The 27977-nt window shown below is 40.5% G+C and overlaps 1 protein-coding gene across 22 annotated transcripts in view; it reads left to right on the top strand.

The window, feature by feature from the left end:
• NFASC (neurofascin) overlaps positions 1-27977 on the top strand; it is a 176875-nt gene that overhangs the window by 72099 nt on the left and 76799 nt on the right. For 18 of the 22 annotated variants that reach the window (XR_014169570.1, XM_081916289.1, XM_081916293.1 and 15 more), the window contains 7 exons: positions 1282-1469; positions 6987-7004; positions 10466-10571; positions 11158-11357; positions 12664-12786; positions 13764-13934; positions 20891-20941. Coding sequence is in view for 21 of the 22 variants with exons in the window: in XM_081916289.1 (XP_081772415.1) it covers positions 1376-1469; positions 6987-7004; positions 10466-10571; positions 11158-11357; positions 12664-12786; positions 13764-13934; positions 20891-20941 (763 nt within the window). In the remaining variant the exon portion in view is untranslated. The remainder of the gene's footprint in view (positions 1-1281; positions 1470-6986; positions 7005-10465; positions 10572-11157; positions 11358-12663; positions 12787-13763; positions 13935-20890; positions 20942-27977) is intronic. The other 4 variants (XM_081916285.1, XM_081916295.1, XM_081916298.1 and 1 more) reach the window with 2 other exon arrangements.

Here is a 27977-nt window from a genome sequence, read left to right as displayed (position 1 = left end):
GCTATTTTCGTGGAGGAGGGTAAATATATTAACTGATATGCATGAAATTTCATATATAGCTATATAATCCATAATGTAGTAAAATAAGACCTTCAGAGCAGGCATTTTTTTAAAAAAAGCTTTTTTATGAACCACCGTAATAGGGCAGTAATTGTTCCTTGATAATTTGTCACCCCCCTCCATGATGGCACCTGGGGCGGACCGCCCCTCTGCCCCCCCTTTCCTATGCCCCTGCCACCAGTGAGATAAGACAGAACATACAAAACTGCTACACAAGTTGAAGGTTAAGCAGAAGAAAGGTGATGCTGTGTCTCTTTCTGAACACTCCCTATTCCCTCCCCGAATCTAGGCAATCCTTTTCACCTTTCCTATCTCAGGCCATCTGGAAAGTTGAGTTAAAAAGTGGAAAGCTTCCTCACCAAGAGAAGTTGCATCTGAGCATCATATTCTCAGTAAATACAAAAGTGACAATTGACCTGGTAGCATATGCTGTTGCAGAATGCTGAAGTCAGTACTATTGTTAATAATTACAGTATACTGTCAATCAGCTCAAGGGTACAGGACACAATTGGTAGGAGGTGCATGCTTTTAACTGTATGTGTAAGACTGTGGGGTGGGGGTGGGTCTATGTGTGGCTGTGTATATGTGGGTGTGGGTGTCAGCCCTCTTTATCACTCCCTCTAATAGCAATGGGCTTTGTTGACAGGACTAGAACTGAAACAGGAACAAAAGGAAGATATCAGCATATTTGGGGGGAAAGATTTTTAGAAGTACAAAAAGTATATTTACGTTGGTTTTTTAAAGGGCTGAGCATTCTCAGAAGCCACAGAATGTTGAGTGTTAGTTGCAAAGAGGAAAGAGAAAAATATGTGTGCCTGAACGCAAGTCAACAAACCTCACTAGGGCTATTCTTGAGTAACAAATCTTAAGAATCTGGGGCATAAACTACATTTACAATTCTGAATTTTAACATTTTATGTATTTATTTTTTCCTCTAAATAAGGTGTCATGTAGAGCTAGTAGAGTAATATGAAGAGTTTCATACTGAAATTTAGCCAGTCTATTAGAAATTAATAGACTTTCTGTGAAAAAGTCAGGGGGAAAGTGGCTTAATCCTTTGTGTGACCCTCTTCTTAGTTACCAGGGTACAAAAGGCTAAATGAAATGTGGAATTTGCTTGCCTTTTGCAGTCTTCCTCCAAATATTTTTTTAAGAAAGTTGAATGCAGTATGTATGAATTTTAGTTGCATGTCATTAAATCATTTTCTTTTCTTTTTACAGTAAATCATATTATCCTGCTGCACTACGGTAGTAAGACACCACTTTGCCTTGTTGGAGGAAACTGGGGACGTAGGATCTTAGCCAAATATTCAAAATGGTAATGCAAAGATATCTCCTAACCTATACGGGAGTGGTGCTCGCTTTATACTTTCATCACCTCATCAGAGCCATTGAAGTCCCTCGGGATCGTAAGTCCACTGATGGTTTATTCATTTATTTATTTACTTTCTCAGTTCCATCTCTGGGACAGCTGTCCCCAACCTGAGGTCTTCAAATGTTGCTGGGCTACAAGTCCCATCATCCCTGACTATTGGGCACACAATAATGTAGTCCCAATAATAGGTTGAGGAAAGTTGCCCTGGGGAATTATTCACTTCATTGGTTAGAGGAAAGACTGTATGTTTGCCCTGACTTTTTTTGTTCTATCTTCGAAGATAGTCAAGCTTTCATGACAAATGTCCTTGGAAGCACATAATTGGATAAAAAAAACAGAATCTGTAACTTGGAACTAGACTATATATCCAGCTGCTTGGGGGTAAGGAGGTAACACAAAAGATATAAAGGCAAATTCACAGAATGTAAAATGGACCTTGAACACATGACATATTCAAAGAACATTTTAGATGTTCATATTGCCTGATGGTTTCATTCCATGTCCCAATCTGTTTTCTATGTGTTGGGAGGATTGTCCCGCCAGAAAGGCAAGTAATAGCTGGGTGCCTGGCCATAATGTTCAGTTGTAGTCTTCTTGGTCATGTAAATAGATCATCTCTCTTTTTGTACTAGCAGGTGTAACATGGCTGTTAAAAGGTAAAGGTAAAGGGACCCCTGACCATTGGGTCCAGTCATGACCAACTCTAGGGTTACTGCTGGTTTAAATGGTTATTAGTGGAACGGCTACCAAACTATTCCAGTAAAGAGAAAAAAAACACCCAAGCTCCTTTCAATATGAATGGAAAAGCCATTTTCAGACCAATATACTGCAGCCTCTATTTCTTTTTATTATTTGACCCAGAAAAGTAGATCTCAGGAGCTTTGAAGCTCTTTTCTGGGATTGCTTTATGTTCTAATCTTGACTCCTACTAGGAACATAGACAGCTGCCTTATATGGAATCAAATCATTGGTCCATCTATCCCAGTATTGGGTGCAGTAACTCACAGCGGTTTATCTAAGGTTTCAGCCCTCCCTGGAGATGTCTAGGGCTCAACCTGGGACTATCTGCATGTTTTACTACTGACCTATGGTTCAAGGGGATGATTCAAAAAGAACACCTGGCCCTTACCATGTGATAACTAGCATCCTGTTGTAGCTGAAGCTGGTAACTGTGGTTTACCTTCTGAGTTCAAATCACACTGAATTAATCCTACTGTCATATGGTGGTTTGTAGAGACTCATGAATTCCTGGCATACAAATAGGCTCCTAACTCACCTTCATCTCATCTCAGAAACAGGAAAGCTGGTGTGGTCAGTACCCTTTACCTGAGATTTGGACTAAGGGATCTGAATTTCCCCTAATTTATATACAGTATATGCTTGCTTGCCTATATGTACTGTATGCTTTACCAGTTTACCTGATGGTATAAGGACGTCTTACATATGACCTTGTATACATTTCCTGTATACATTGTATACAGACATTTACACCTGCCCAGCATCCTTATTGTGAAATTTCATCATGAAAACTCTGGTGATTCATATCTCCTCAAATCTTTTATTATTATTATTTGTACCTGAAACATTGAAATGTTTAAGTTTTTTAACTGAAACATTTTTAATGTTTAAAGTACAAATAAAAAGAAAAAAGATTTGAAGACGTATGAATCACCAGAATTTTTGTAAATATTGAGTGGAAATGTATAGTTTAAACATTTTGAAAGAACACATATTTGCCTTTTGGTTTCTGAGTCTAAGCAATACTATTTGCATTCATGAGGATTGGGTGCATTTAATGATTGTTCATTTCAGTATCTTCTTTCTTCTGTTTACTATGCATGAATAACACAAAGCTCAGCAAAATTTCAACAAGCCTGCTGTATCGTGTGACTTTAGGCCACCCCCCTAGAAGTCTGATAGAAGTTTTGTTTTGCTATTGTTTTAAACTGGTTGGAAGCATCTGTTGTACATTCCTATTCTTCACAGAAAATGTAAAAGAAGATTTCTAAGCATGGGCACCCACCCTGGTATTAGTTAGCAGTGGGTGTCATGGCCACGCTTAAGATAACTGAATTAGCAAAAACTGCTTTAGCAGGAAGCTGGCTGGTTTAAAGAAACGGAGTTCTCTCCATATGTCTCTTCTCCCCAACCTTATACTGTATACAACTTTCAAGTCTCACATTGGATGTGTCTGATCTATAGAAAGGACTTTATGAAAATTGAGACAACGTATGTATTTTGGTAACCAAAGAAAATATTTAATAAAATTTTAATAATAATAATAGGAAAAGCTCTGTTGCATTAGCAGAGAAAGTATCTCAGCTCAAACAGAGCTAAGCAAACACCCCAAAGGAGAATTTTTAATGGAACTTTCATACCAATATTGTTTCAGAGTCAATCACACAATTGTAGTCACAGGGACCTGGTACTGAATGAAGACACTACAATCTTAGTTATGCACGCTTCCCTATGAGAGAACACAGTGGAACTTTCTTCCCAGCAAACCTGCATCAGATTGCACTGCTAGTCCCTTGTTGGTTTAATATAATGCAGATTTTGTTAAAAGGTCTCTTTGTCATTGTCTAACTCAGAGGTGGGGAACCCATGACCCTCCAAATGTAATTGAACTCTTAACTCCCATTAGCCCCTGACAGCATGGCTAATTGTCAGGGATGGTGGGCATTGTAGTCCAACAACATAGGGAAGGGCAAAGGTTAAGGCTCCCCAGGCCTAACGGACACTGAGTTTCATGATGAGGGCGCTAATAATTTTATTTGGGGCACAAGCTTTGATTGCTTCTGGTTACACTTAATCAAAAAGCTCACTACTTGTTCTGATAGGCGAGTCTCGGAAAAGGAACACAGGGGCAGTCGAATCAAATACAAGTACTTTCTAAAGAGAGAGAGATTGAGAACTTCTTACTGGTCACAGGTTCCCCCCTCCTTTTGAATGGAAGAGTGAGTGTAATACGACCTTAGAAAAGAGAAAAAAAGGCACACTCAGTACTTGTTCTAAAGCTTGCTTGCTTTTAAACAAACTTTTGCATTTCTAAAGCACCTTCCGTCTATTATCACTTAATTCCAATAATAGTCCGCTTGGGGCAGGAGATGTATAAGATTAGCTCTTTGTTGGAGGTTATGTAACTGCAGTACAGTTTTATGTGCTGTTTATGTCAGTTTTACGGCTTTCCATTTGCTGTGTTGGGGCTGTTGCATGATAAATATGTGTCACACATATAAGGAGCAATGTTCAGATGCCATCCTCCTGTGCCTCTTATGTAACACGCACATGACGTCTCTTGGCCTGTGTTGAAAATGTATATGAAGTGGTGTCCCTAGTCTACCCCTTCCCCTAAAGAAAGCTAAGTGATCAACTGGAACATTTTCAGTTCAAAGGCTGCAGTCTTAAGTATGTTTACTAGAGAGCTCATTGGGACATCCTCTGCGTAATTATGCTTAGACTTTCACTTCATTTCAACTTGTGCTTTTTGGACAGCTGAGCAATCCTACTAGGCAGCAGATATTGGGGTGGATGCAGTGCATGTCCTTTTGGTGAGATGGTTTGACAAATGTTTTGAAGTATTGCCTACTTCAAAGCAGTGTTGCTCAACACGGGACCTTGTAACAGGATGATACAGAAAAGTGGGCTGCCCCAAATCAAAGGAAAACATTAAGGGATCTGGAATACATCTGCCTCACCCAGCTGGGCCCATTTCAAAGGTTTTCTTTCCCTTTTGCATGCATCAGGCTCTAGAGTCCCTTTTCCCTTCTTTAAGCTGCTGGGGAATTGGATTTTTAATCTTCCTTTTATTGAACACAGCAAAGTGCTCTGTCTCCCTTAGCCCTCTGGTGCCTGCCCATTGTTTGTGGCAGAGGCTCAGCTAATTAATTCATCACTCCTATTTGTGAACTTGAAAGGTTTCAGGTTTTACTAAATCGAGCAGGTGGTGCATAAATAGCTACAGCTGCTCTGGGTTTATGATAAGTTTGCAAATTGATGACTCTCCACACAAATGAGCTCTCTTTTCCCTTTGAACCCAGACCCTCAAGCCCTCCCTCTTTCATAGAGATTAGTGGTTTCTACAGGTGCAGGGGTGAGTTAGAGCAAATGTCCACCAGTGAAGCCAGGGTATCAGATTTGAATTCTGAGTTGTTTAGCCAGCAAACTTCCCCTTGATGATGTTGGAGAGGCAGCTGAAAATATATTGAATCAAACTTGAGCATCATCTGCATTCAGACAAAGGGATTCTTAAGAGGAGGCTGATGATAAACATAGATGTCTGCACGAGAAAGCCTTGCTTCACCATCTTTAGCATTTTGGAGCTGTTGGCAAATATGTATAGAGAACCCAACAGATATACTTACAGAAACTGGAGACTCCTAGGGAAACTTAGTAGCCATAGAATTAGAGAATTACCAATCTCATGAATGGGTAATTGATTAAAAAAAGAAGAGGATAAGAATAGGAATAACTAATAAATTTCAGCTAAGGTTCGGACATCTTAGGGTGGGGCCAGTAACATCGTTGTAGGGACAGTAGGCACGAACCACTTCACATCTCTACCATACTCATGTAGGTAAGAAGTGGAAACCATTCGAAAGATAAACCAAGGGGTTCTTTGGCAATTGGTTTCAGTGGGAGAGAGGGAGCAAACACTCTTTATTTTTAGTGAGACTATAGCAGGGAAGGAATGGGTTAGTTCCATGCCCCCAATCCTGATCCCCCCCCCCACTTCATGGTTGCTGTTTAGAGTTTTTAAATGATTTGTGGAAGTCTAAATGGCATGGTTAACCTCACAAGTAGGCTAGCTCCAAATTTCTAATGCTGTCTGGTCTGGTTTGCATGGACCAAAGTGATTCCTCATGAAGTCTCCCTATCTTTATGGAATATGTGTCATTAGTATCTCCATATACAACTTCCCACTTTAATTGTTGTGTCAAAAAAAAAATGTTACAGTGATTGTAGAAATAGCTACTGACAAGCAGGCCATACTTTAAATTCTCCAAGGGACCAGAGGCATACATGTAACTGAGGTGTTGGCCACATCGTATGGAAAGAACTTTTGAACCTGTGGGCTAACCCTCAGCCTGGTCTTTCACATGTTTAAGCCACTCTCAATAAACTGGAAGTAGATCTTGTTTGAGGCTTTTGTCCGTCCTTTAAAACAAGAAGAGGAACCTGTGGCCCTCTAGCCCATCTCCCATCAGCCACAGCTGGTACAATGAATGGTCTGAGATGATGAGACTAGTGGTCCAAAACCATCTGGAATGACACGAAATTACCTCTTAAAAGTCTTGAATTGCCTTTGTGGTCTTGAGGCATTAACTGTAACCTATGAATTTCTCTTTACACTTTTGTTGATGTTTTATGTAACTTTTTACAGGAGCTCGGAGTACTAGACATAAGCTAATCATTGCCATCCTTAAAACGCTAAGTTTTCAATTTAACTTTTTTAGATAGCTATATATACATACTAGATCTAAAATGTGTTAGACTAACCCTTCCTCTCTCTTTCTTTTTTAAAAATATGCTTACACCTTGGAACTAACAGCAAGTATTCAAGATACATGTAAGTCTTACTTACTGACTTGTTTTTTCTCCAAAGCAGCTGTCTCCAGTTCTTTGGGGGGGGGGCGGGGAGAGAGAACACAATAACCATGTACACAGCAGACAGCCAAGAAGCCCAAAGTGAAATGGGGCCATAGGATGGGCATTGCTTGCATGGTTAATAGCACTAAACACTGGAGTCTAACTTTTTGAAGCTTGATATTCAGCACTTGGATTTTAACATAGAAAAGCTGTATCATATTCTAACCCAGGCTTCCTCAAACTCGGCCCTTCAAATGTTTTGAGACTACAATTCCCATCATCCCTGACCACTGGTCCTGCTAGCTAGGGATCATGGGAGTTGTAGGCCAAAAACATCTGGAGGGCTGAGTTTGAGGAAGCCTGTTCTAACCAAACTAAGGAAACTTTGTTATTTTAGTATATGGTACTTGCTACGTTAACATCAAATACAGGTAAGATACAAAACCGTTTGAATGAAGCTTTTATATTGACTTAACTATAGAGACAGTCCTCTTCCCCAACACCCCTAATTCTTATGAGTGGTTTGGGTTTCCTTTTGAACTCAGTGTGAGATAGAGGAGTGTGTGTGAGGGAGGAAAGCTTATTAAAGCCATTGGCAGTCTGAAAATATATTATATAATGGTCACTGGAGAGAGAAAACCTCAGGAGAAATGGAATACTGTGGCTTGTTCCAAGGTAGCAGGCTAGACTTAACACCAAGCCAAGTCAATAACATAATTACTCCTGCTTTGGGGGGGGAATCACTGAGCTGCATTCCCATGTTCCCCCTCCAATACACCACAACTGGTAAGAGCAGCAGTGCTCCATTGCAGCTTACCTATCCCAGTTCTCTGCTGTCATATGCATACATATGGAGATGGTGCATCATAGTAGCTTTGGTGACAGCTTTTCCAGGTGTGATTCCAGGAGCCAAACCTTCTTATTGAGCTCTACTCTACTAAGTGGATGAACTTACTTTGTGGCGTCTTACATATATTTGCAGATGACATGTGGATTCACATGTGGGTGTATGGTACTCTCTTGGGATGACCTCATTGACTCCATCTGCATGTTCTTGTTTTTCTGTGGTTGTTTCTTTCCTGTCCTGATTCTTCTCTTCCCATACTTGAATTATCAGATGATAATTTTGTGAAGATCAAGCAATTTGGGAGCATCACATTGTGGGGCATTGGCATATAGAGTTTGTAGGCCCAGGTATGGCTTTGCCTGGTAACATAACCTAGTCATAATGGCAAGTCTGTAATGCAGTACTTTGCTATCAGTGTGCCTGTTTACTGATATTAGATACTGAAAAATTTCTTTGCTGATTTCTGCAGCCCCTGTTGTTGCACTTGATCTTGCAAAGACTTGTCTGCGTGCAGAAAGGAAATTGTTGCTGCGACTCAGCAGGTTGCAGGAGAAGGAGCAGATCAACAGTAAATGCAGACCAACATTGGTACATCTGACTGTAACCACTAGTCATCTCATGCTTTTCTAGAACTCATTTTCTGCAACAGATTGCTAGTCTTCTGTCCCAGTTTACACCTGAAAGTTATCCAGCCAAGTAGCCTTGAATGGATTTTGCAGGAAGAAGTGCGCGCCTTTAAATGTGGGCAGAGAAGAGGAATAGTCTCTTTAAGTTTCTTGCCAGAAATGGCACTCATTGGCCCAGTTCATATGTCTCATTAAACTATGGTTTAAATTGGAGTTACACATCTGTCAAAAGTGCAAGGGGACTCACTGTCAGTACTGATCAGCTGATTGGTGGTAACAGCAAACCCTTTGGAAGTCTGTTGGTTGTCTGAATTCAGTGATGTCAGCCATCACTAAGGATGGGGAGAATTGAGTTCATTCGCATATAAAGCCAAATCTATCAAATTCACACTTTCAAAACAATATGCAAACTGAAACAGCTATCCTTCAAAATCCATGTTTTTCTGAATTTTGCAATGTAGTTGTCCAACCAAACAACGTTTTATTAAAAAAGTGTATACTGGGGGAAAGAGTAAAATGTCCATTCTGTTAGTCCGTGGTGTCAGGCTGCCAGACTCTGGGCTGTATCCAACTAATGTGTCCCACCAGTGGAAGGATTTACGCTTGCACAATTGAACATTTCCCCCTCCCATAGTGCGCAGCTCATGGCCTCCCTAAATCAGCTCCAAAGGGTTAGGAGAACCCCTAGAACCTCTAGGTCCATTCAATCATGCAGAGGAAATGGTGTTCCAATTTAAACTGTGAGGAGTTCGAATGTGTGGCTTTGCATCAGGAAAAATACTTTCACCTACAAAGGAAGGTAGAGGCTCAAAAATATAGTCTGTACAAGCCACTGTCTTAGGGAAGTATTTGAGTCGAGGAAGGAGGTTCTTGATTGTTCCATGCCACAAGAGACCCAAATAGTCTCATTGGCATGGAGTGCCTTTATCCAGCTGTGGTCAGTTCACCTACTATAGCTGTTTCTGATGTGTTCTATGTAGAGATGCCCTTGGAGACTGTTCAGAGATTGTTGCTGATGCAAATCCCAGCCACTCATGGGTTTTGACTGCTCAAGACTATATTGCATCGGATCACAACGATCTGTACTGGCTGTCTATTTACTACCAAGCCCAATTTGAGGTTATGGTGTTGACATAAAAAGTTCTGAATGCCTTAGGTTTCCTGCAGGACCATCTCTCCCTCTATGACCTGCCCACACTCTGAGATTTTCTGGAGCCTCTCTTGTAATACCATCATCTACTGAAATTCATGGGTCTATGTCTTATCCGACCGCTAATTTTGGCAATGACATCGTGGCTATAGAACATCCTCCACATGAGATGTGGCCAGCACCACCATTGTGCATCTTCTGTGCCTGTTGGAAATATTTATTTCTCTTTCTCTGGGCTTTCTGAATATTTAAAGCATCTTCTCTGTATTGTAGTGTGAAAAGATGGAATGTGCTTTTTATTGAATTGGGATTTCTGCTTTTAATGTGCTTTGTCTGTTTTTGTAGTTCAGTTGATCAGTACCTGCCCATGGATCTTGTGATGAATGGTGTGATAGGAATAATTATAATAACAATAGCAGCTTCCATTTTAATCTGACCTTGGGTGCAAGCCACTGAGAAGATCGCCTTTGCTCAGCTCATATTCATTTTGATAGGACTTGCAGGCTAGAAACATCGGTGGATTGTGCTCCTTGCCTTTCACAAGCAGGAAGGCGAAAACAGTGCATAGAGAACTGATGGTGTGCTGCAAATACAACAACCTTGCATTTCTTTAGAATAAATGGACTGTGGAGTTCATACTTCAATTTGTAAAGGGTCTTTGTTTGTAAAAAAAACAAAAAAAAAAAGAGGCATGGATAATGTTGGAAAGAGCACTTGCTCTTATTAATTTGCTGTTTCAAATGGCAATAATTGAGAATGTCTTCCTTTGCCCCCTATTAATTCTCTCTTTCTCTGTCCCTCTTGCGTATACTTTACAGTGCCTCAACCCCCTACTATTACAAAGCAGTCTGTGAAGGATTATATTGTAGATCCGAGGGACAACATCTTCATTGAGTGCGAAGCAAAAGGGAACCCCACTCCCACGTGAGTGCAGTTCTAATTTATTTGTTAGGTTTGAATTCCACCCATTCATTGTGGAGCTCAGAGTGGTATAACAAAACAGGTGCTTATAATCAAAGCAGTGGCTAAGCCCACACCTGACTGTGGGTCAGAATAGCACTGCTATTCTGGCAGCCTTTCATGGTGAGTGTAAGCATGCACCGTCTCTTGAATGCAAGGGTTTTTTGTTGAATGGCACAGATGTCATTCATTAAATTGCATGTATTGGACCACTGTAGGAATACCTATAGCAAATTATCTCTGGAGTAGTTTAGAGGAGTTTGTATCACAAAAGTTCTGTAATAGCCCTGGTAACTGGATGCCTTGCAAAAAATGACTTGCAAATGCCACCTGATGGCTACTTTATTTCCTCTCCCATACTGATGACAACAAGGAAAATATGCTAATATATTTGCATTAGGCTTCTCCTAGAAAGTAGAATAGAGAAATACAACTCATGAATGCATTAAGGGTTAAAGGATCCAAAATAATATGTAAACCATGCAGTATTGGATAAAGCTCTTCCTGGGCAAAGAAGGTAATTGTCTCTTTGATGTAACTATTTTTATAGATTTTTATGGACGCGAAATGGAAAGTTCTTCAATGTTGCAAAGGACCCAAGAGTAAGCATGAGACATTGGTCATCAGGTACACTGGATGTTGACTTCCGTAGTGGTGGCAGGCCAGAAGATTATGAAGGGGAATTTCAGTGTTTTGCTCGGAATGACTTGGGGACAGCCATCTCCAACAAAATCTTTCTGCAGGTTTCAAGTGAGTATAATTATGACACTGTTAGAAACCTTATTATTTTAGAACCTTTTACACTGTGTCATTTGTGTTTGCAAGGGCTTTTTGTATTTGAGAATTGTTAATGTGCAGTCTGTTAGAGTCCAGTTTCAGTGTTGAGCTAAAAAGCGTTCAAAATTAATACAGTGGAACCTAGGAACTCGAACAACTCTGTTCTTGAATGTTTCAGCTCTCGAATGCTGAAAACCCGGAGGTAAGTTCTCCGGTTTTCAAACGTTCCTCAGAACACGAATGTCCGACGTGGCTTCTGCTGCGCAAAAACCAGCTGTCAGCCAATAGGAAGCCACACCTCAGAACTCAGATCGTTTCAGAAGTCAAACGGTCTTCCGGAATGGATTATGTTCACAGTCCAAGGTTCCAGTTTACAAAATTGCAGAAGTCACCTTCCATCACAGCAACTCAGAGAATCAGTGGTTTATCTTTGTTGCCGTTCTGTAATTTGTTATTTATAACACCTAAGTCACTACCTCCCTGCTTGTTCCCAAGTTACTCACAAATTGCCTTATTGGTCAAGAGGAATGTTTCTGCTCGCTTTCTTCAAAGGTTGACTTTTTTTAAAAAAACAAACACATCCTTTATACTAGGATTTTCCAGGGGTGATCCATGGGTGAGATTCTGAAGGAGACTCTCTGCTAGGTACCAAGGAAGTATATATCTTATTCCTGACAATCATAATTTTTCTGGACACCAAAAATGGTTTAATAGTTCAAAACTTAAATTATTCCACAGTTGTTTCTCTGAGAAAGCCAAAATCTGCATTTAAGTGATATCTTCGTAGAAAATTAATATTGCGTAAGCCAGAGCAGTGTAAACTATAGGCTAGTATAAATTTGGAATAAATTTTGGTATTGACAAAAGGGGAAGAGGATTAAATAATGTGGATGGAGCTTGTGTTGGGAAGAAGATATGTATCCCTGTGTGCGAAAGGGTTGTGACTATGGTTTTAGTCCCATCCACCATTGACATGCAGCTCCCAGAAGGTTATGCAGCACTTGGAATGGAAAAGGTCCCCCACCTCTTCTGTAGACGGCAGAGCCAGATAAAGTGCGGAAAACACGATGGGATGGTGACTGCTCTATGGAGCAGTTTCAAAAATTAGCACCATGTACCTTTATGTACGTTTGACTAAACTGTGGGAGGCAGTGGAGGACAAGAGTGCCTGCCGTGCTCTGGTCTATGGGGTCACGAAGAGTCGGACACTACTAAACGACTGAACAACAACAACCTTTATGTATGCATGTAATTTCTTTTGTGACCTTTTTATTTGCAGAGTCTCCCTTGTGGCCAAAGGAAAACTTAGACATTCAAGAGGTTCATGAAGGTGCTCATCTTATCTTGGCATGCAATCCCCCTCCTGGACTGCCGCCTCCGGCTATCTTCTGGATGAGCAGCTGTAAGTCTTCACACTGGCTAGCAGGCTAGAACTGTACTTGGAAATGAAGAGGGTTCCCTAACAGGACATGAGTGCAATGGTTTAGACTGATCTCGGTGATGCTACTGTTCCCCTTGTCTATATTGACCATTCATGGGGCTCGGTAGTATTATGGCAAAGGAGTGACCTTTTCCGCCTTTCCACACTCTCATGTTGTCAACACTGAAATGACAATGGTTGTGGTACATTCAATATCTGCTTCTTGTTAATATACAAAAGAAGATGGAGCTTCAGCCAGAGATAGCCCACGACCTCATGTGGGTTATACTCCTCCAGAGCTCACCCCAGGATCTCATTAAGTATCGAAGAGGATTCTGAGATGCACTTCTCATATTGCACGCTGCTTCCTTAATGCCCTTAAAAATGCTGTTCTAAGCTATCACTCTCATTTCTCTGCTGTTGGGATGTCCCTGGCTGCAGCTCTTGAAAAGAGCTGGTTTGCATAATAAATTTGAGACCTACCTTCTCAGTCTAAATATTTCCTTTTCCATGTGGACTGCATATGCATGGGGTAAACTGACTGTGTCGGCTAGTCATATTTACAAAGTAACTAGTCTTTATAGCAGCGAGCTATGTGGATTTTCTCATGTGTGTTGCTGAACACTCATATTGTGATACGGTTTTATTGTTTTTATTATCCTTTGGGGAACTGCGTGGAAAACTGTCCTATTGGCAGGTGGCATAACAGTTCTGTTAACTAAGCAAGTAAGCAAAATTGGTCCTTTGTGTTGCTTTTTACCCGTAGTAAGAATTTGAAGTACCTAGCTTAGACTATCGGAAATGTCTTGAATTGAGTTCTGCTGTCCAATGCTAGCTGGAAGTAATCAATTTATGTATTTTCCAGGTTGCTGGGGCTAGTAGATAATTGCCACTAGTTCTATCCATTACAAAGGTGCAGAGCAGTGAGTTCCAATAAGATTTATTGTTCTTTCTTACAGCCATGGAGTCAATCCACCAAGACAAGCGTGTCTCCCAAGGACAGAATGGTGACTTGTATTTCTCCAATGTCATGCAGGAGGATGCCATGACTGACTACAGCTGTAATGCTCGCTTTGCCTTCACCCACACCATCCAGCAGAAAAACCCTTATACCCTCAAAGTCATGACCAGTAAGTATTTACTATGATCAGCTTGGCTGGCACTTCATGAGCACAATCCCTGCTGTGCTGGCAACAGTCAGAGAAACCATCTCCTTACAAACATGGCAGTTTTTGTAACATTCCTTGAGTTATGAGAGGGTCTTTTACTACATGTTCTTAGAGGTGTGAAAATGCTTTATTTAACACATTGGTGCTCCGTCCTTCCTCCAAGAAGATCAAGACAGCTTACATGAATTTTGGAGGTTCAAAATGCATTTTGAAGACAGCTCTACTTATTGGGCATATAGTGTCTTATTTATCTGTGAGGAATGTAAACATCAGAGACATCAGCTGACATATCAACGTAACAGGTTCTAGCATGTGTCTACATATTTTTCACATACACGCAGGTCCTGCTTCCTGAATACAATGTGTTCCCAAGAAATCGTTTGTTGGGTGACTGTTTGCATAACAAGCTGATGATTTCCATTATTTTCCTATGGGAACATTTCTATCCCATGCTTTCTCCCTCCATGCCTCCTGCCTAAAACTGCTGCAGCCAGTCAGCAAAAGCCAAACAAGGGGGAAACTCTGTCCTGCCCAAAGTAGTTGCTGCCAACCAGCAAAACACAAACAAGTAAGGAAGTGGGCAAACTCCACCTGTTTGGATATCTGAAACAGCCATTTTGTAACGTGGTTTGGATATAATTCTTTGTGTTTTAATATCTAAGATTTTAGATAGCAAGCATTCTGGCAGCAGGACTTGTTTGTATATGCTTTTTTAAATGATATACTGCTGTTTTCTCTGGTTTGGTTACTGGGTTGGATTCAACTGAAGAGCATATCTATTGCAATTAATTGATCTAATTTAGTCATGAAGATTAATTTCAATGGGTCTACTGTAGTAAAACATAGTTGAATGTTACCCAGTATTTTAAAGGGGTCATTGACTAAATGCTTGGATATCTATGATCAAACAGCAAGTAAATTCAAGAGATCATTTTTTAAAAGACCTATCAGGTTGCTCATATGACTTGTTTTATTTTTTTAGTTCATCCTTCCCTGTTTGCATGAACAGTGTTCCACAATGCTCACAAAAGGATGTGTAGGCCAATTGTGCTAATGGAGTGTTCTATGGCATGTTGGATCATTTTAGATATCCTACTGTGGCCTCTTGTTGGAGTTTGTGTGGTGGTGGTGATGTATTTTTTTAAAAAACTCTCTTGTTTTAAAAGATCTGTGTACATTCCCCCTCCTTAATGAGCCAATATAACCTTGTCCAGTATTTCCAAAGTTTTGACCATCTCAGAATGTTTAGTAATTTATAAAGGAAATGTGCATTAGCAGTGTGCATTGTGTTTAGCTTCAGCCAAGCCATGTTGTCAATCACTCTTCCTATTGCTTCGAGCTTAATGAGTGGCACTCAGGGCATTTCTGGTCCACGCAGGATGTCACTGATGCATGCTTTGAGGTAAGCGGTGCTGGGCGCACCAGCAAACATCACTGCCAGCCCACTTTGCATGGCATCAACTATGGATCTATTCCCCATAGAAGTCAACAGGTCACACTTGGAACTGTGTAAGGAGAGAGCGAAGTGAACTTGCTGCTTACTTTCTCATTTATTATATTTGAATCCTCACTGATTTGAATGTTCTTCTATTTCAGTGTCAGGTGTGTCCCCCAGCTTAAAATCGAAATCATCCCCTGCTTCTTCTTTTCTTCTTCTTGCCCAGCTTCTTATTACTGCTTGCTTAGGTCTGGGGATGTCTTTTGAGGGCATGCTTCATTCTGATTGCAATGACATCTGAATTATTTAGACCATTGTATGCCAAATGGGGTGGGGAGAACATGAAAACATGGAGGCCAGAAGCATGTGCCATACCCACAGTCAACCCAAAAGACACACAGAAGAGGCCTGAATTATTGATAATAATAAGCATTCTCCATGGGTAGAATGTCCTGCAGAGCGGAAGCAACTGCATTGGCATCTTCTGCCTACTTTCAGGATGACCTCAGTTTCAACCCATCAAAGAGCATCTTCTCTAAGGATGGAGGGAAGAGCATGATTAGATTTCATTCTTGCTACTTTAATAAGCGAGGGGGAAATAGAGATCAGCAGGCTACAAACTAACATTCTTCTTAACCCTCTACTGACTGCTACACCGTTTTGCTGCCACAGCAACACTTGCAAGTTGAACAGACCATATCAAACTTGGAACATTTGAATTGCCTCTCATGAAATTGATATATATTAAAGGAGCAAGGAGGAGAGATGACAGCATACTAATTCTAGGACAGGGAATATATTAAATGATTGAAAGACACTGGCTTCCTGGGGGGGGGGTATATCTCACTTCTCATTCATTTTATTTAGAGTTTATTTATTTACTTACTTACTTACTTACTTACTTACTTACTTACTTACTTACTTACTTACTATTTTAGTGAAGGAAAGTATGGAGCCATTCCTGGCCCTATTAAGTGTTACAGTCTTGAGAGTGTAGAGGAGAAGATTACTATATACTCCAGCCTACAAAAGTAGCCTCTCAATGTGGCTACACAGCTAGATGCCAAATAACATAGAATAATAATAAAGGGCTAAATCTATTCATCTGTAAGAAAGAAGAGGTGTGTGCTTCTTTGACGAATGTTTTCTTTGTTTCTAAGAAAAGGAAACCAAGGATTAATGGACTTGCGAAACACACAAATATAACAAGAGAAATATATAATTGAACTGAAATATTCATTGGGATGTTTGAATTCAGTGACCTCAGCTATCACTAGGAATGGTGTGGAATCAATATATTCATCAAAATAATATAGAGAAATGCATTATATTAGGGAAATTGCTTGCAAAAATGTGTTAGGATGCGGGGGAATTTTTGTGAGGATTTCGTCTAGAAATCTGTCAATAGGTGCAAAAAAATGGAGAACTGAATTTAGGAATAGGAAAATGAGAAAACCAAAGTTTGCAGATCCTTCCGTCATTAGTCATCACTACAGCCAATTGGTACTAATCAGCCCAGTTTTTAAGTGGCATTTAGGAAGGCATGCATACTCCTTAGTCTGTCGTATCAGCGCTGTATGAGGATATGGCCTTTTGTACTTAATTCCTAGAGACATGTCAGTTGAAGTTAAGAACCACATGGCTCTTTTGGCCAGCAGATGATTCTTCATTGCCTAGGCCTCTCTCCCTCTCTCTCAGGGCATTAAGTCTTAACCTCTGTTACTTTTGAAACTGCTGCCATGAAACCCTAGCAGAAGAGATGTGTTTTTGTGCTAGCAGTTGATTGTGAGGTTACAAACACTTGGAACTTTCCGGATCTCTCCCTTCAGGGCTGGATAGACTATGAGGCAATTGATGCATTTGTCTTGGATTCTGTCCTTGCAAGGGTTGTCAAGCAGCAGCTGGATATCTCCAGTGCTGGGCACTCTAGTCATGGAGGGAAATGAGTACAGAACCTGGTAAGCTGGGAGGTGTCACTGAAGTAGATTCCTCTGCAGACAGAAAGATAACAGGAACCTACTTTATATCCAATCTATTTGTCCATCTAGATCAGTATTGTTTACTACCTGCCAGCAGCTCTTCAAGGTCTCAGGGAGAAGGAGGTTTTTCTGTCATCTGCTAAATGGAGCTGCCAGGGTTTGAACGTAGGCCGTCTGCATGCAAAGCAGATGCTCTACACTGAGATACTTCCCTAGCATGAAAGGAAACAATAAACTATATGAGCCATGGCTTAGCATTATGTCCAGACCAGGGATCTGAAGTCAAGGTTTGTTCTTAGCTTCCAGATTTGTTTGAGCAAAACAAAGTGCAATGTCAGTTTCAGCTATAACATTAAAATGAGGATTTTAACTTGTTGCATCCACTCACACTAGGGGAGAAAAGCTCATGGCATGCCCTTAATTATGGCTTTCCATGACTGGCAAACAAGACCTTGGTGTTAATGCTATATAGCAGGCATGGGGAATATTCAGCCTACAAGCCTATTTAGGCCCAGCATGGGTCCCAATTTGGCCATTTCCCAAGACTGGCTGTACTACAAATGAAAAATGGGTCACTTCATCGTAGTGATGTCAAGTGACTGAAAAGTGGCATGGACCCCACCTACCCAGAAGTGACCCATGCAGCAGTGTAGATGGAGCCCTGCTGCTCTTCCAGCTTCTGAACACAGCTCACTGCCTTCTGTGTTAGAAGCCATGCTTAACTGATGGCCCTGCAGGCAGGTTTTCTCCTGTCTAATGGAAGAATGTTGAAACAAAGGAACTAGAGGAATGTCAAGATCTTGTTACTAACACATAAAAACTTGAACAACTTGGAACTAGGTTATCTGAAGGACTGCCTGTCCCTAAAAAGACCTGTACGATCATGTGGATCATCTGGTAAAAGTTTATTTGTAACACCACACCGTACAGAATTATCACTTGGATATTTTCTGCCCTCCGGCGTATCCTTCTTTTTGCCCAACAGTTGCTTCAGATGTCTTGTACAATGCATCTTCCACCCTTGCTTTCCCTAATCCCTGAGACTGGACTTTGTTGTTGCTAAGTTTCTGTTTTTATGATACCACTTAAGAAATGTAAATAGTAAACAATTTAGACAAATAGAGTTTGCATTAAGTTGTATGTAATGGGTAACCCTTAATTTGTATGCTATGGTTGTCTTTGCCCTTTGCCTAGTGACCCCTAGGTTACAAGTGGCTCTTTGGAAGGCTCATTAAGAGTACTGTATGTCTCCAGCCATCTTGTTCTTACATATTCACTTGGAAACTGTGTGCACATTTCATCCCTAGAGACCCTTTCAATAGAGAACCACTTTCTTCCTGTATGTAAAATAGATTTCATCTTATGTTCAAAGGAACTGAACTGCCTTTCTGTGTGGCACGTTGTTCGGTGATCTGTTTTTGTTTCAAATCTTGATACTTGTTCAGTATTTTGTATTGTATAAGTGCTCAATCCACAAAAGTTATTGCTTTGTATGATGATTAATTTTCTCATCTGAAAGGGAAGCAAAGAGGCTGTAATGCTAGACACACTAACTTGAAATCAGTAGTATTTACTTCCAAATGTGTTGAGAATCAGAACATTGATCTTCTTTTGGAAATAAAGAATAGTAGTCATTCCACTTCTTACCAAGCCTGGTTAGACAAAATAGACTTGGGTTGTCCTAATCCTTAAAAAGCTAGTGGCCTTTTTCACACATCACAGTGAGCCATAAACTATGGCTTACTGTGAACAGACAGTGTCCTCGTGGACACTGCCAGATCATTTTTGTTTTGCACCACCACTTAGCAGGAGCAGGAACAACCACAGTCCTTGGTTTACCATGTTGCCCAAATCAGGTTTGTGGCTTGTTTCTCTCTGAATGCACAATGCTCAGCAAGCCAAGAATAAACCTTGGTTTCTAGATGTGGTTTGCTTATGGGGAAACAAGCCACAGCACACTAACTCCAAGGAGACATGTTTGTTGCTCCTGACAGAGGTGGAACGAAGTGGGAAGGATGTGGCAGAGTGTGTTATTGTGCTGTTTGTCCAGGGTAAGACATGGTTTATGGAAGGGGTTGCTAATCTGTGGCTCTCCAGATGTTGTAGACTCTAACTCTCATCCCCAGCCGGCTTGTCGAGACATCAGGGATGAACGTTGTAGTCTAACAATATCTAGAGGACAACAATTTAGCCACCCCTAGTTTAAGGGTTGGCATGATGAGCAAACAAAGCCCATGAGTTTAGCCTTAATGTTTAAGATTAAAGCAGATTACCCCTTTTAAAAAACCTTATTTTTTCCTAATGTAAGTAGTCGCTTTTGTGTTCAAACGTACTTTGCTTTTCAAAGTGCCCTAGGTCCTTATTTACCTACATGGCTTTTAGTATGATGTGGTATGCTGTCAGACTTAAACCTGACAATTTTAGCAAATCTTAGACTAATAAAGGTGGTTTAAAATATATGGCCATTTTTTTCTTATGTAAATCCTAAATGGAGTCATGGGATTTCATGAAATGGGTGGTATTGGGTTTGGAGAGTGACATTGGTGAGGTACATTAAAGTTTCTCTGCATTTATGCCATTTTCAGTGTTATAGTAATGAAGACTTACAAGTAGTCTCCCACACACACACCTTGTAAGAGGTGAATGAGGACACAATCGTTGGGGTGCTTCAGCAGGTCTAAGTGTCCATTTTGAGGATAATATATACCAAGCCATGCTTGGCGGGATGCTGGTGCTCAGCAGCATCTTTGCATTCCAGTTTTTTAAAAATAAAATAAAAATGCTGTCCCATAACTTTTGTGGGTTTATCTGCAAGCCTACTGTTGCTATTGGATTATTTCTAATGTGCTTATCGCTTTGCATTTTTAAAAGATGAAAGGCAGTTCATTCTAATAATGCTTCCATGATCTTTTAAAACCCCAGTTGTTTTTCTTATTCTTTTATAACTTGTTTTTTCATTGTTAAAGCTGAAAGTAATCCATCCTGAACCCCTGGAACAAATATCAGGAATGCATTCTTTATCTTTTTTCTTTTTACAAATCTGATGACAAACTAATTGTTCTTCCCAAAAGTAGAGCTGGATGTTAACAAAGTTATTGAGAATAATAATTAAAATGTTTTCATTATTTCCTGGCATTTTAAAAGTCAAACTTAAAAATCCATATGTTTTTGGAACGCATCTGAACATATTTGATTTTGTGTTAATGCGTGTTGGGGTTTTTTAGTTCATAATTTTGCATTTCATAGAAAAAAGCAGTCTTCTTCAATTGCTGCCTTCCGTTGCTGTGTTCTTTGTTTCTTTCCAAATTGTGTTGAAGGTTTTTTTTTGGATGTTATGTGTATGTCATGGCCTCTTTTTTATTTTGCTTTTTGCTTTTTTATAATTTCTGTTATGTGTGTGTGCTCTTTTCCTTTTGTACACCTCCTCTCCATTTCGTCTTTTGTTACTCAGTGCATGCTTTGTTGCCTTTGGTACGCTCACGTTCTTTTGTTTATTACAGAGCATCCCCATAATGAAACGTCCTTTCGAAATCACACTGACATATACAGTGGTGAGTCAATACTGACTTCTGGAGAACTTCACGTTCTAACTCCTCTGTACCTAACCTGACTTACTATTGTGTTAATAACACTTTTTGGTCGGTCAGTGAAAACAAGGCATTTTCATGGACATATTAAACTTTTCCTATATATTTTACATGTCTCCCATCTTGAGTACTCGGACTCCACAAATTGCACTTGTTTAGTCTGTAGCACCTGAAATGTGTCTCCATTGAATGGTAGCTGTTGGCAATGATGCTGGTAATGTCTTCAAATCAGTTCATACACGTGATGTTGCACTTTATTCATGTGGTATTAAATGGATTACTTTTGTACTGTATATATGTTTTTAAAAATTACCCTGTCCAGTCTGAGCTTTTAAAAATCACACGTGGTAGTCAAATTTTGTTACTCTAAACCTCGTTGTTTAGGTAGCACGGATCAATACTTAGCTGCGAAGACAACAGCTCTCCAACAAAGTTTTACTGAATACACACAGACGATGAGATTTACACATAAAAAATAATGTACCTTTTTCCTTAGTCCATTTAAAAGAAATGTCTATAATAGGTATGATTGTCATTAGTCGATGATAAAAAAACCATTTGATTTTTCCTTCATGATTGATAATCTATGTAATTTTGTATGTAACGTTGCATTTTTTAATGCTTCCAAAGATTATTTGTTTTTTCTTCTTTGTCTAAGTGAAGAATACTTCCTCAGGAGAATGTAACACTAGGAGAAGCCTGAATTATAAATTGTGCTTTAGATATACAATCACTTGGCTCCCAGGGGGCCCTGAATCATTCTTCTGCCGTATATTGAAAGTTGTGTGCAAATGGTGTGATAATGTAAACAATTGTAGGGGGATTAACTTCAGTGGAAGGGGAAGAGAATTTGCAGAAAATAGAAACAAAGTACTTTTTGTTTGCAATAGATTAGAAATGGATGTGTATTAGTTTATAGTGAAATAAATTGTGCACACAGGCATAATCTCAGTTAGTTACAAATAGCAGTTTGTGAACTTACTTTTGTTTTAAAGAAAAACATTTGAGAGTTGTGCATCTCTCTGGTTTGGAAGTGCCTATCTAGCTACCTTTCTTAAAGTAAGAGATTCCAATAAGCCAATCTAAGACCATAAGAATCTTCAGGATCAGGCCAAGGGCCCATGTAGTCCAACATCCTGTTCTCACAGCTTGCCATAGCAGAACTTGAGCACATTTCTGTCAGGAGCTCGGCCTACACTCGAGTAGGACCCTGGCAGAGACACATGCCCAACTGGCATGTTCTCTCCCTCCTGGTCGTTCGTTCGGGAGCTTCAAAAGCTTTCTTCTGCCCAAACATCAAAGTGACCAATGCCAACCGATGCCGGCACACTTAGGGATCCGCAGAGTTTGCGCATCATGCATAACAGACCTCAGCAACTCAGCATTTTGGCCAATCTACTTTATTTACATATAAACACACACGGAGCACTGCAACATGGCTCCCTCTCTCTGTAGCATCAGACAGCAAAGAGAAAAAGAACAAAGGACAATAGTCCCACTTCACAGAACACAGTAACACAAACATCCTGTCTCCGTCACTTCCCACTTTGTGGAGTTAAAACATATGCCACCATGTGATAGACAAAAATCCAATGACTGCAATCGTGGAGCAGGAATTCTAACATTTCTGCCCCATCCAACTTGTGTTTTGTGTACATTTCATTTGATTTCTTTTCTCATTGTTTGGAGACTGTGTGCTCCGCAGTTGCCACATGTGTGCCCTCAGAGGCTTACCCTGTTATCTATTGGGTACCCTACCATCATCTCTCCCCTCTCTGAAATTAGGCTTGAAAGAAGTTGTTCAGTTGTAGGCAGTGAGACAGATTGCCTCTCTGATCAAGCAATCTGAGTTGCAAAACATGGATCTTCCTGTCCCCATCCTCCTACTAAACTTGGCTTTAGCAGCCGCTTGCTTTTGTGTGGAACAGGTTTTCCACTCCAAGTCAAGCCTATTCTCTTGAGATTAATCCATTTCTGTAGGTTGCTAGAACCACCAACCATCTTTTGGTGTATACTTCTTACTTAGTACTCTAAAATGGAGCAGCATGCATTTTCCTACTTCCTGGTTGGTTGGTTGGTTTGTATTACATTTATATCCCACCTTTCTTTCTTCTTCTTCCTTTGGATTTTGGTGTTGAATTTTTACATTGACAGGCCAATTTGGGTGTACAGGCCCCCTAACATGGAGGCTGTCAATTCCTCAGGGGGCTGAAAACTCCAGATATCCTGATTGATTGAAGGGCCCCTGATCCAAGAGTTTCTGGCTTGGGCTTGGTCATGATGCTGATCAGTTTAAAGCATCTCTACCTCCAGTGCCACTGGTCCAAGTTGAGAGTCAGAGCCCATACTTATGCTTAGGGTAGAGATCCTGCTACATTTGCTAGGTGTCTGCTATAGTCTTCTTCTTTGTTATTTTGTTAAGTGTAGCTTTCTCAACAGGGTTTTTCCTGTTTCCTTAATCCACCTCACCTGTCTGAATTAAAGTTTAATCTAATAATAAATAGTTCAGATTGGTTTTTAATAGTCCTCTAAATTATATTTTGACAGTAGTATCTGCCTGTAGATCAACTATTGTTTCGGACTGCTTTGAGAGCCATTTTTGTTGAAAATCGGTATACAAATATAGTAGATAAATAGTGAAGAACAGCCCAAACTTGAACACTGTTTCCATTAAGGTTGTTAGCACTCCTTCATTAGCTTCTAATTGGGCTGTCTGGATGTAGACTGGCCAGAGCAAGATCTAAAAGGTCAAACAATGTAATGCTATGGTGTCTGAATAAAGGATTCCTTCCAGTAGCACCTTAAAGACCAACTAAGTTAGTTCTTGGTATGAGCTTTCGTGTGCATGCACACTTCTTCAGATACACACTGAATCTGAAGAAGTGTGCATGCACACGAAAGCTCATACCAAGAACTAACTTAGTTGGTCTTTAAGGTGCTACTGGAAGGAATTTTTTTGTTTTGACTATGGCAGACCAACACGGCTACCTATCTGTAACTGAATAAAGGATGTAAATTTTGTATCGTAAAACATGGCTGATGATTTGAAGTGAAGAATATGCTACAATGTGAAAAGTCTTAAGAACATAGCTACCATATAAAGTATGGATAGGCTGGTTTTGTAATAGCAAAAACTGCCGTGGGAATACTCTAGCAAGCTTGCTTCTCATGTTGGGAAGCAAGTTTAACTGAAATCAATCATTTGTGTTTAGAACTTCTGCTTTTAACCCTCGCCCCTCCCTGCAAAGAGCCTGCAGCACAGTATGTTCTAAGTAAATGGAAGAGTCACAAGAAATGTTCCTTTAATTAGAATCAGGGATGCCCTTGAGATGTCCATAGAGGACAGCTGTTGAAAAGGAAGCCACAATTTGCTGAAGAATAGTCATGGTTACATGACGCAGACTCGAGCATTCCCATAGCAAAACTAAAAGAAGGTAGTTGTTGTGCACCTAGCATAGAAAATCTTTATTATGCCAGACCTACTTTAATCTCTCTGGCTGAAAAATTGACAAAGCATGCTTAATTTCCAAGAACATTTTTGATGTGAACATAAGATCTGTGCTAGATCAGACCAAAGTCCAGCACCCAGTTTCCTAAGCGGCCAAGCAAATGCCTCCAGAAAACCTATAAGTAGGGCATTAAGGCTATAGCTCCCTCCTAATGTTCCACCTCCACTGTCAGAGGCAGTATGCCTCTGATTACCAGTTGCTGGGAATCACAGGTGAACCGAGGGCTGTTGCATACAGGTCCTGCTTGTGTGCTTTCCACAGGCATTTGGTTGGCCACTTTGAGAACAGGATGCTTCCCTCTGGCCTGATCCTTCAAGGTTCTTGTTTGTATGTTCTTAGTCCCCAACAACTGGTATTCAGTTACATGATGCCTCTGAATCTGGAGATTGCATTTGAGCATCATGACCGGTAGGCAGAACTTCAATGAATTTTTCGAGATGACCTTCCAAAGCTATCAAAGCTGGTGACCATTGCTTCATCTTGAGGCATGGATTCCATAAGGGCCAGATTTTTTGCATGGATGTTGGAGAAAGTCAAACCAGCACCAGTCTGGCAAATAGATCAGGAAGTAGCGCTAGAAAATGGACTGGTACTTATCAGGCTCTGTGACACCCTGAAAGCTCATCTATAGCATCTGAACATTGTTCATGGCTGTCTCAACATTCTTTTTCATATTAAATAAGGCTCACCTAAGCTCATAAGTGTGTGCATTTTTTGAGCTCTACTGTGGGGCACTGATAATGTCCAGGTCAAGCTTCAAGTTTGAAAATTAGGCATGAGATGCTTTTTCCTACAGAGAGAATTTTACACCCAACTGCATCAGTGATTCACTGAACTCCTCAAGGCCTGGTTCATATGAGGAAAAGAAATTCACATTAGCTCAGTGTGTATGAATCGAACTGTAGTCTTAAGTGGGTGAGAGACACGATAGAGGATGTTTTTCCAGACACCTAAATGTCTGGAACAGTGATTCCCAGAGGAGGTAGCATAACACGCTAGTGAGAGAGACCAAAGCTATAGTGGGGCAGTATGAGTGGGGCTGCATTACTGGCCTGGCTTCCCAATGCCATGTGTTTCTGTCAATTGAGAGGGGAGATTGGCTCTGATGTTGGGATTGCACTGCACCAATCTGACATTCCTGCGCCAAGCTCCCCACTGCCTTGTCCCCTCCCTCTCTGCAACCAGCAGTGACAGGCAGCATTGGGATGCCAGGTCATGCAGCCATGCTCACACCACACCACCAGCCGCTACTGAACCAAGGTGCAGCTTGAAGTTAGGACACTTGGTTCGATGCTTCTATTGTTCAGTGCTCATTGGAATGTACCGGCCCAATGCAGTAGTACTGATTTTCCCTTGCCCGTGCCTGTATTTAGACAGTACCATCATTTGAAGGGGGACCAAGGATGCACCAGGATTCCCTCATGTACCCTATGAAGTGTCACACAGGAGATCTTAATGACTGCTGTTTCCCAGAAAGTATGGTTCCATGCCTAGCTCTGAGTGACTGGACTTAGGGAAGGGTGAGACCATTGGGAATGATAATAACTGCGCTATCCTACAGTTCCAAGAAGGATGCATGCTTGCTGACTTGGGGACTAATTGAGAAATGTGCTCTCTCTCTCACGGCCTGTGTGTGTGTGTGTGTGTGTCTCTTTGAGTGTAAGAGTGAAGTGTTTCCATTTTAATCCAGAAAAACGCTGACCCAGTATCAAAAGTTTGAGCTACACTTCATCAAAAGTATTTTTTTAATTAAAATAAATTGTAATATATAAAATTAAATTAGGAGCTCTGTTCTTTGATATTGTTCATACTCTATTCCTTACTTTTCTAGCTTTCTTAGAATAATTTTACTCCTAGGAGCATATTAAGAATACGGAAGCTTGAAATTTAGTAATGTATAATCTTTTCCTATTACACATTCGTAAATCCGATTAAGGGGATTATGCACAACTCTGCGCCTCCTGCATGGTGTGATAGATGCAAAGCTAGTGCCCATCTGAACTCCATTATTTCAGTGTTGCAGGGTCTGTTTCAGCAACCAGGACAGATTCACAGGGAGCTCACAGAAACAAAAGTGTTGGGTGCACAGGGCAGAAGAGATTGGAGCAGAGATATTATGATTATGTGGCAGTATGAGTACCCTACAGTAAACTTGGTTTTGTATCATTATGGTAACCACTGGTCATAAACAAGCCAGAGGCCGGATTTTCTAGCAGAGCAGTTCTTCCGAGAGCCAGATATACTATTTTACTTTGTGCCTTGGTCTTAAGATGGCCATGGAGCTGCGTTGACCTGTAATTTGTTGACCACCACTGTGATTTGATGTTGCTCAACTGCACTGGGATAAAAAAATAAGAGGTGGGGGACACAGTTGGTAAACAGGACTAGCTTCAGTTGTGCAGTGGTTCAGCAGCCTCAGTGGTGCAGTTTTATTCTTTGAATTACATCTGGAAGAAGGTGTTGGCTCCAATGGTGCCCTTCCTCATGGGGAAGGTGTAAGCTGCTCATAGAAGGAGAGTCTTATTCTAGTGCTGCCCAAGAAAAGTGAAATACTGTTCCACTTGTGCATCCTCTAGCAAAAGGAGAAAAGCATGTGGACTGCTCTAGAACCTACCTCCCTATTATACCACAGGTGCAAGCTCTTCCACAAGCATTTGAGGAAAAGCACTTCAACCTGGTGGTGGTGGTGTTTTAATGGTGTGTTAATATTCAAAGGATTAAAAGAGTAAATTAACCCAGTTGTCCAAGACACATCCTGCATGTACATGACAATTATATTCTATGTATTTGCCTCAATGATCACACTACAGCTGTTCTATCTGAAGATGGTCAGCATAATTAACTGTTAGCATCTCTTCCACAGGCTCATTGGAAATAAGTAAGGGTTGCACAACAGCAACATTCGTTCTTGGTGAAATTCCCATTTGTTTCAAAGAAGCTTATGTCAGAGATGTTCCTGGTGACCTGTGCCTCTTTTTTTTTTTTGTAAGCTTTGGTTTGTGAGCGGACATTTTGTTACTGGAGATTTACATTAAAGATTCCAAGCATAGCAACCATTGCATAGGAATCTAGGAAACACCTTTATACTGAGTTGGACCATTGGTCCATCCAGCTTAGAACTCCCTGGGTTGACCCTGTGCTCTCCAGGGCTTTAGAGAGGGGTCTTTCCCAGAGATCCCTGGAGATGCTAGGGATTGAACCAAGTCTTGTCTCTATGCAAAGTAAGTGTTCAGTGAAGCAATCTGAAATATGTCTTGTAAGTGCTATCAGTTATTTATTTTGTAGTGATATGCCACTAACCAAATAATTAATTAACTACATGCTTGCATATATATATATATATATATATATATATATATATATATATATAGAGTCATCTCATACGTTGCTGCTGCGGCTTGTGAACAAGCCTGGAAGTTTGAATTGCGGGTTTTCCTAATGAAGTCCTTAGGCTCAGCCTGCAGGTGAACTTAATTTTGCGGACGTTTATC

This window comes from Podarcis melisellensis (genome assembly GCF_964234715.1).
Source record: "Podarcis melisellensis genome assembly, chromosome: 6".
In the NCBI taxonomy this organism is placed as follows: domain Eukaryota; kingdom Metazoa; phylum Chordata; class Lepidosauria; order Squamata; family Lacertidae; genus Podarcis; species Podarcis melisellensis.
Note: the sequence above shows the minus strand (reverse complement) of the source record. Positions and strands in the feature narration are given on the sequence as shown.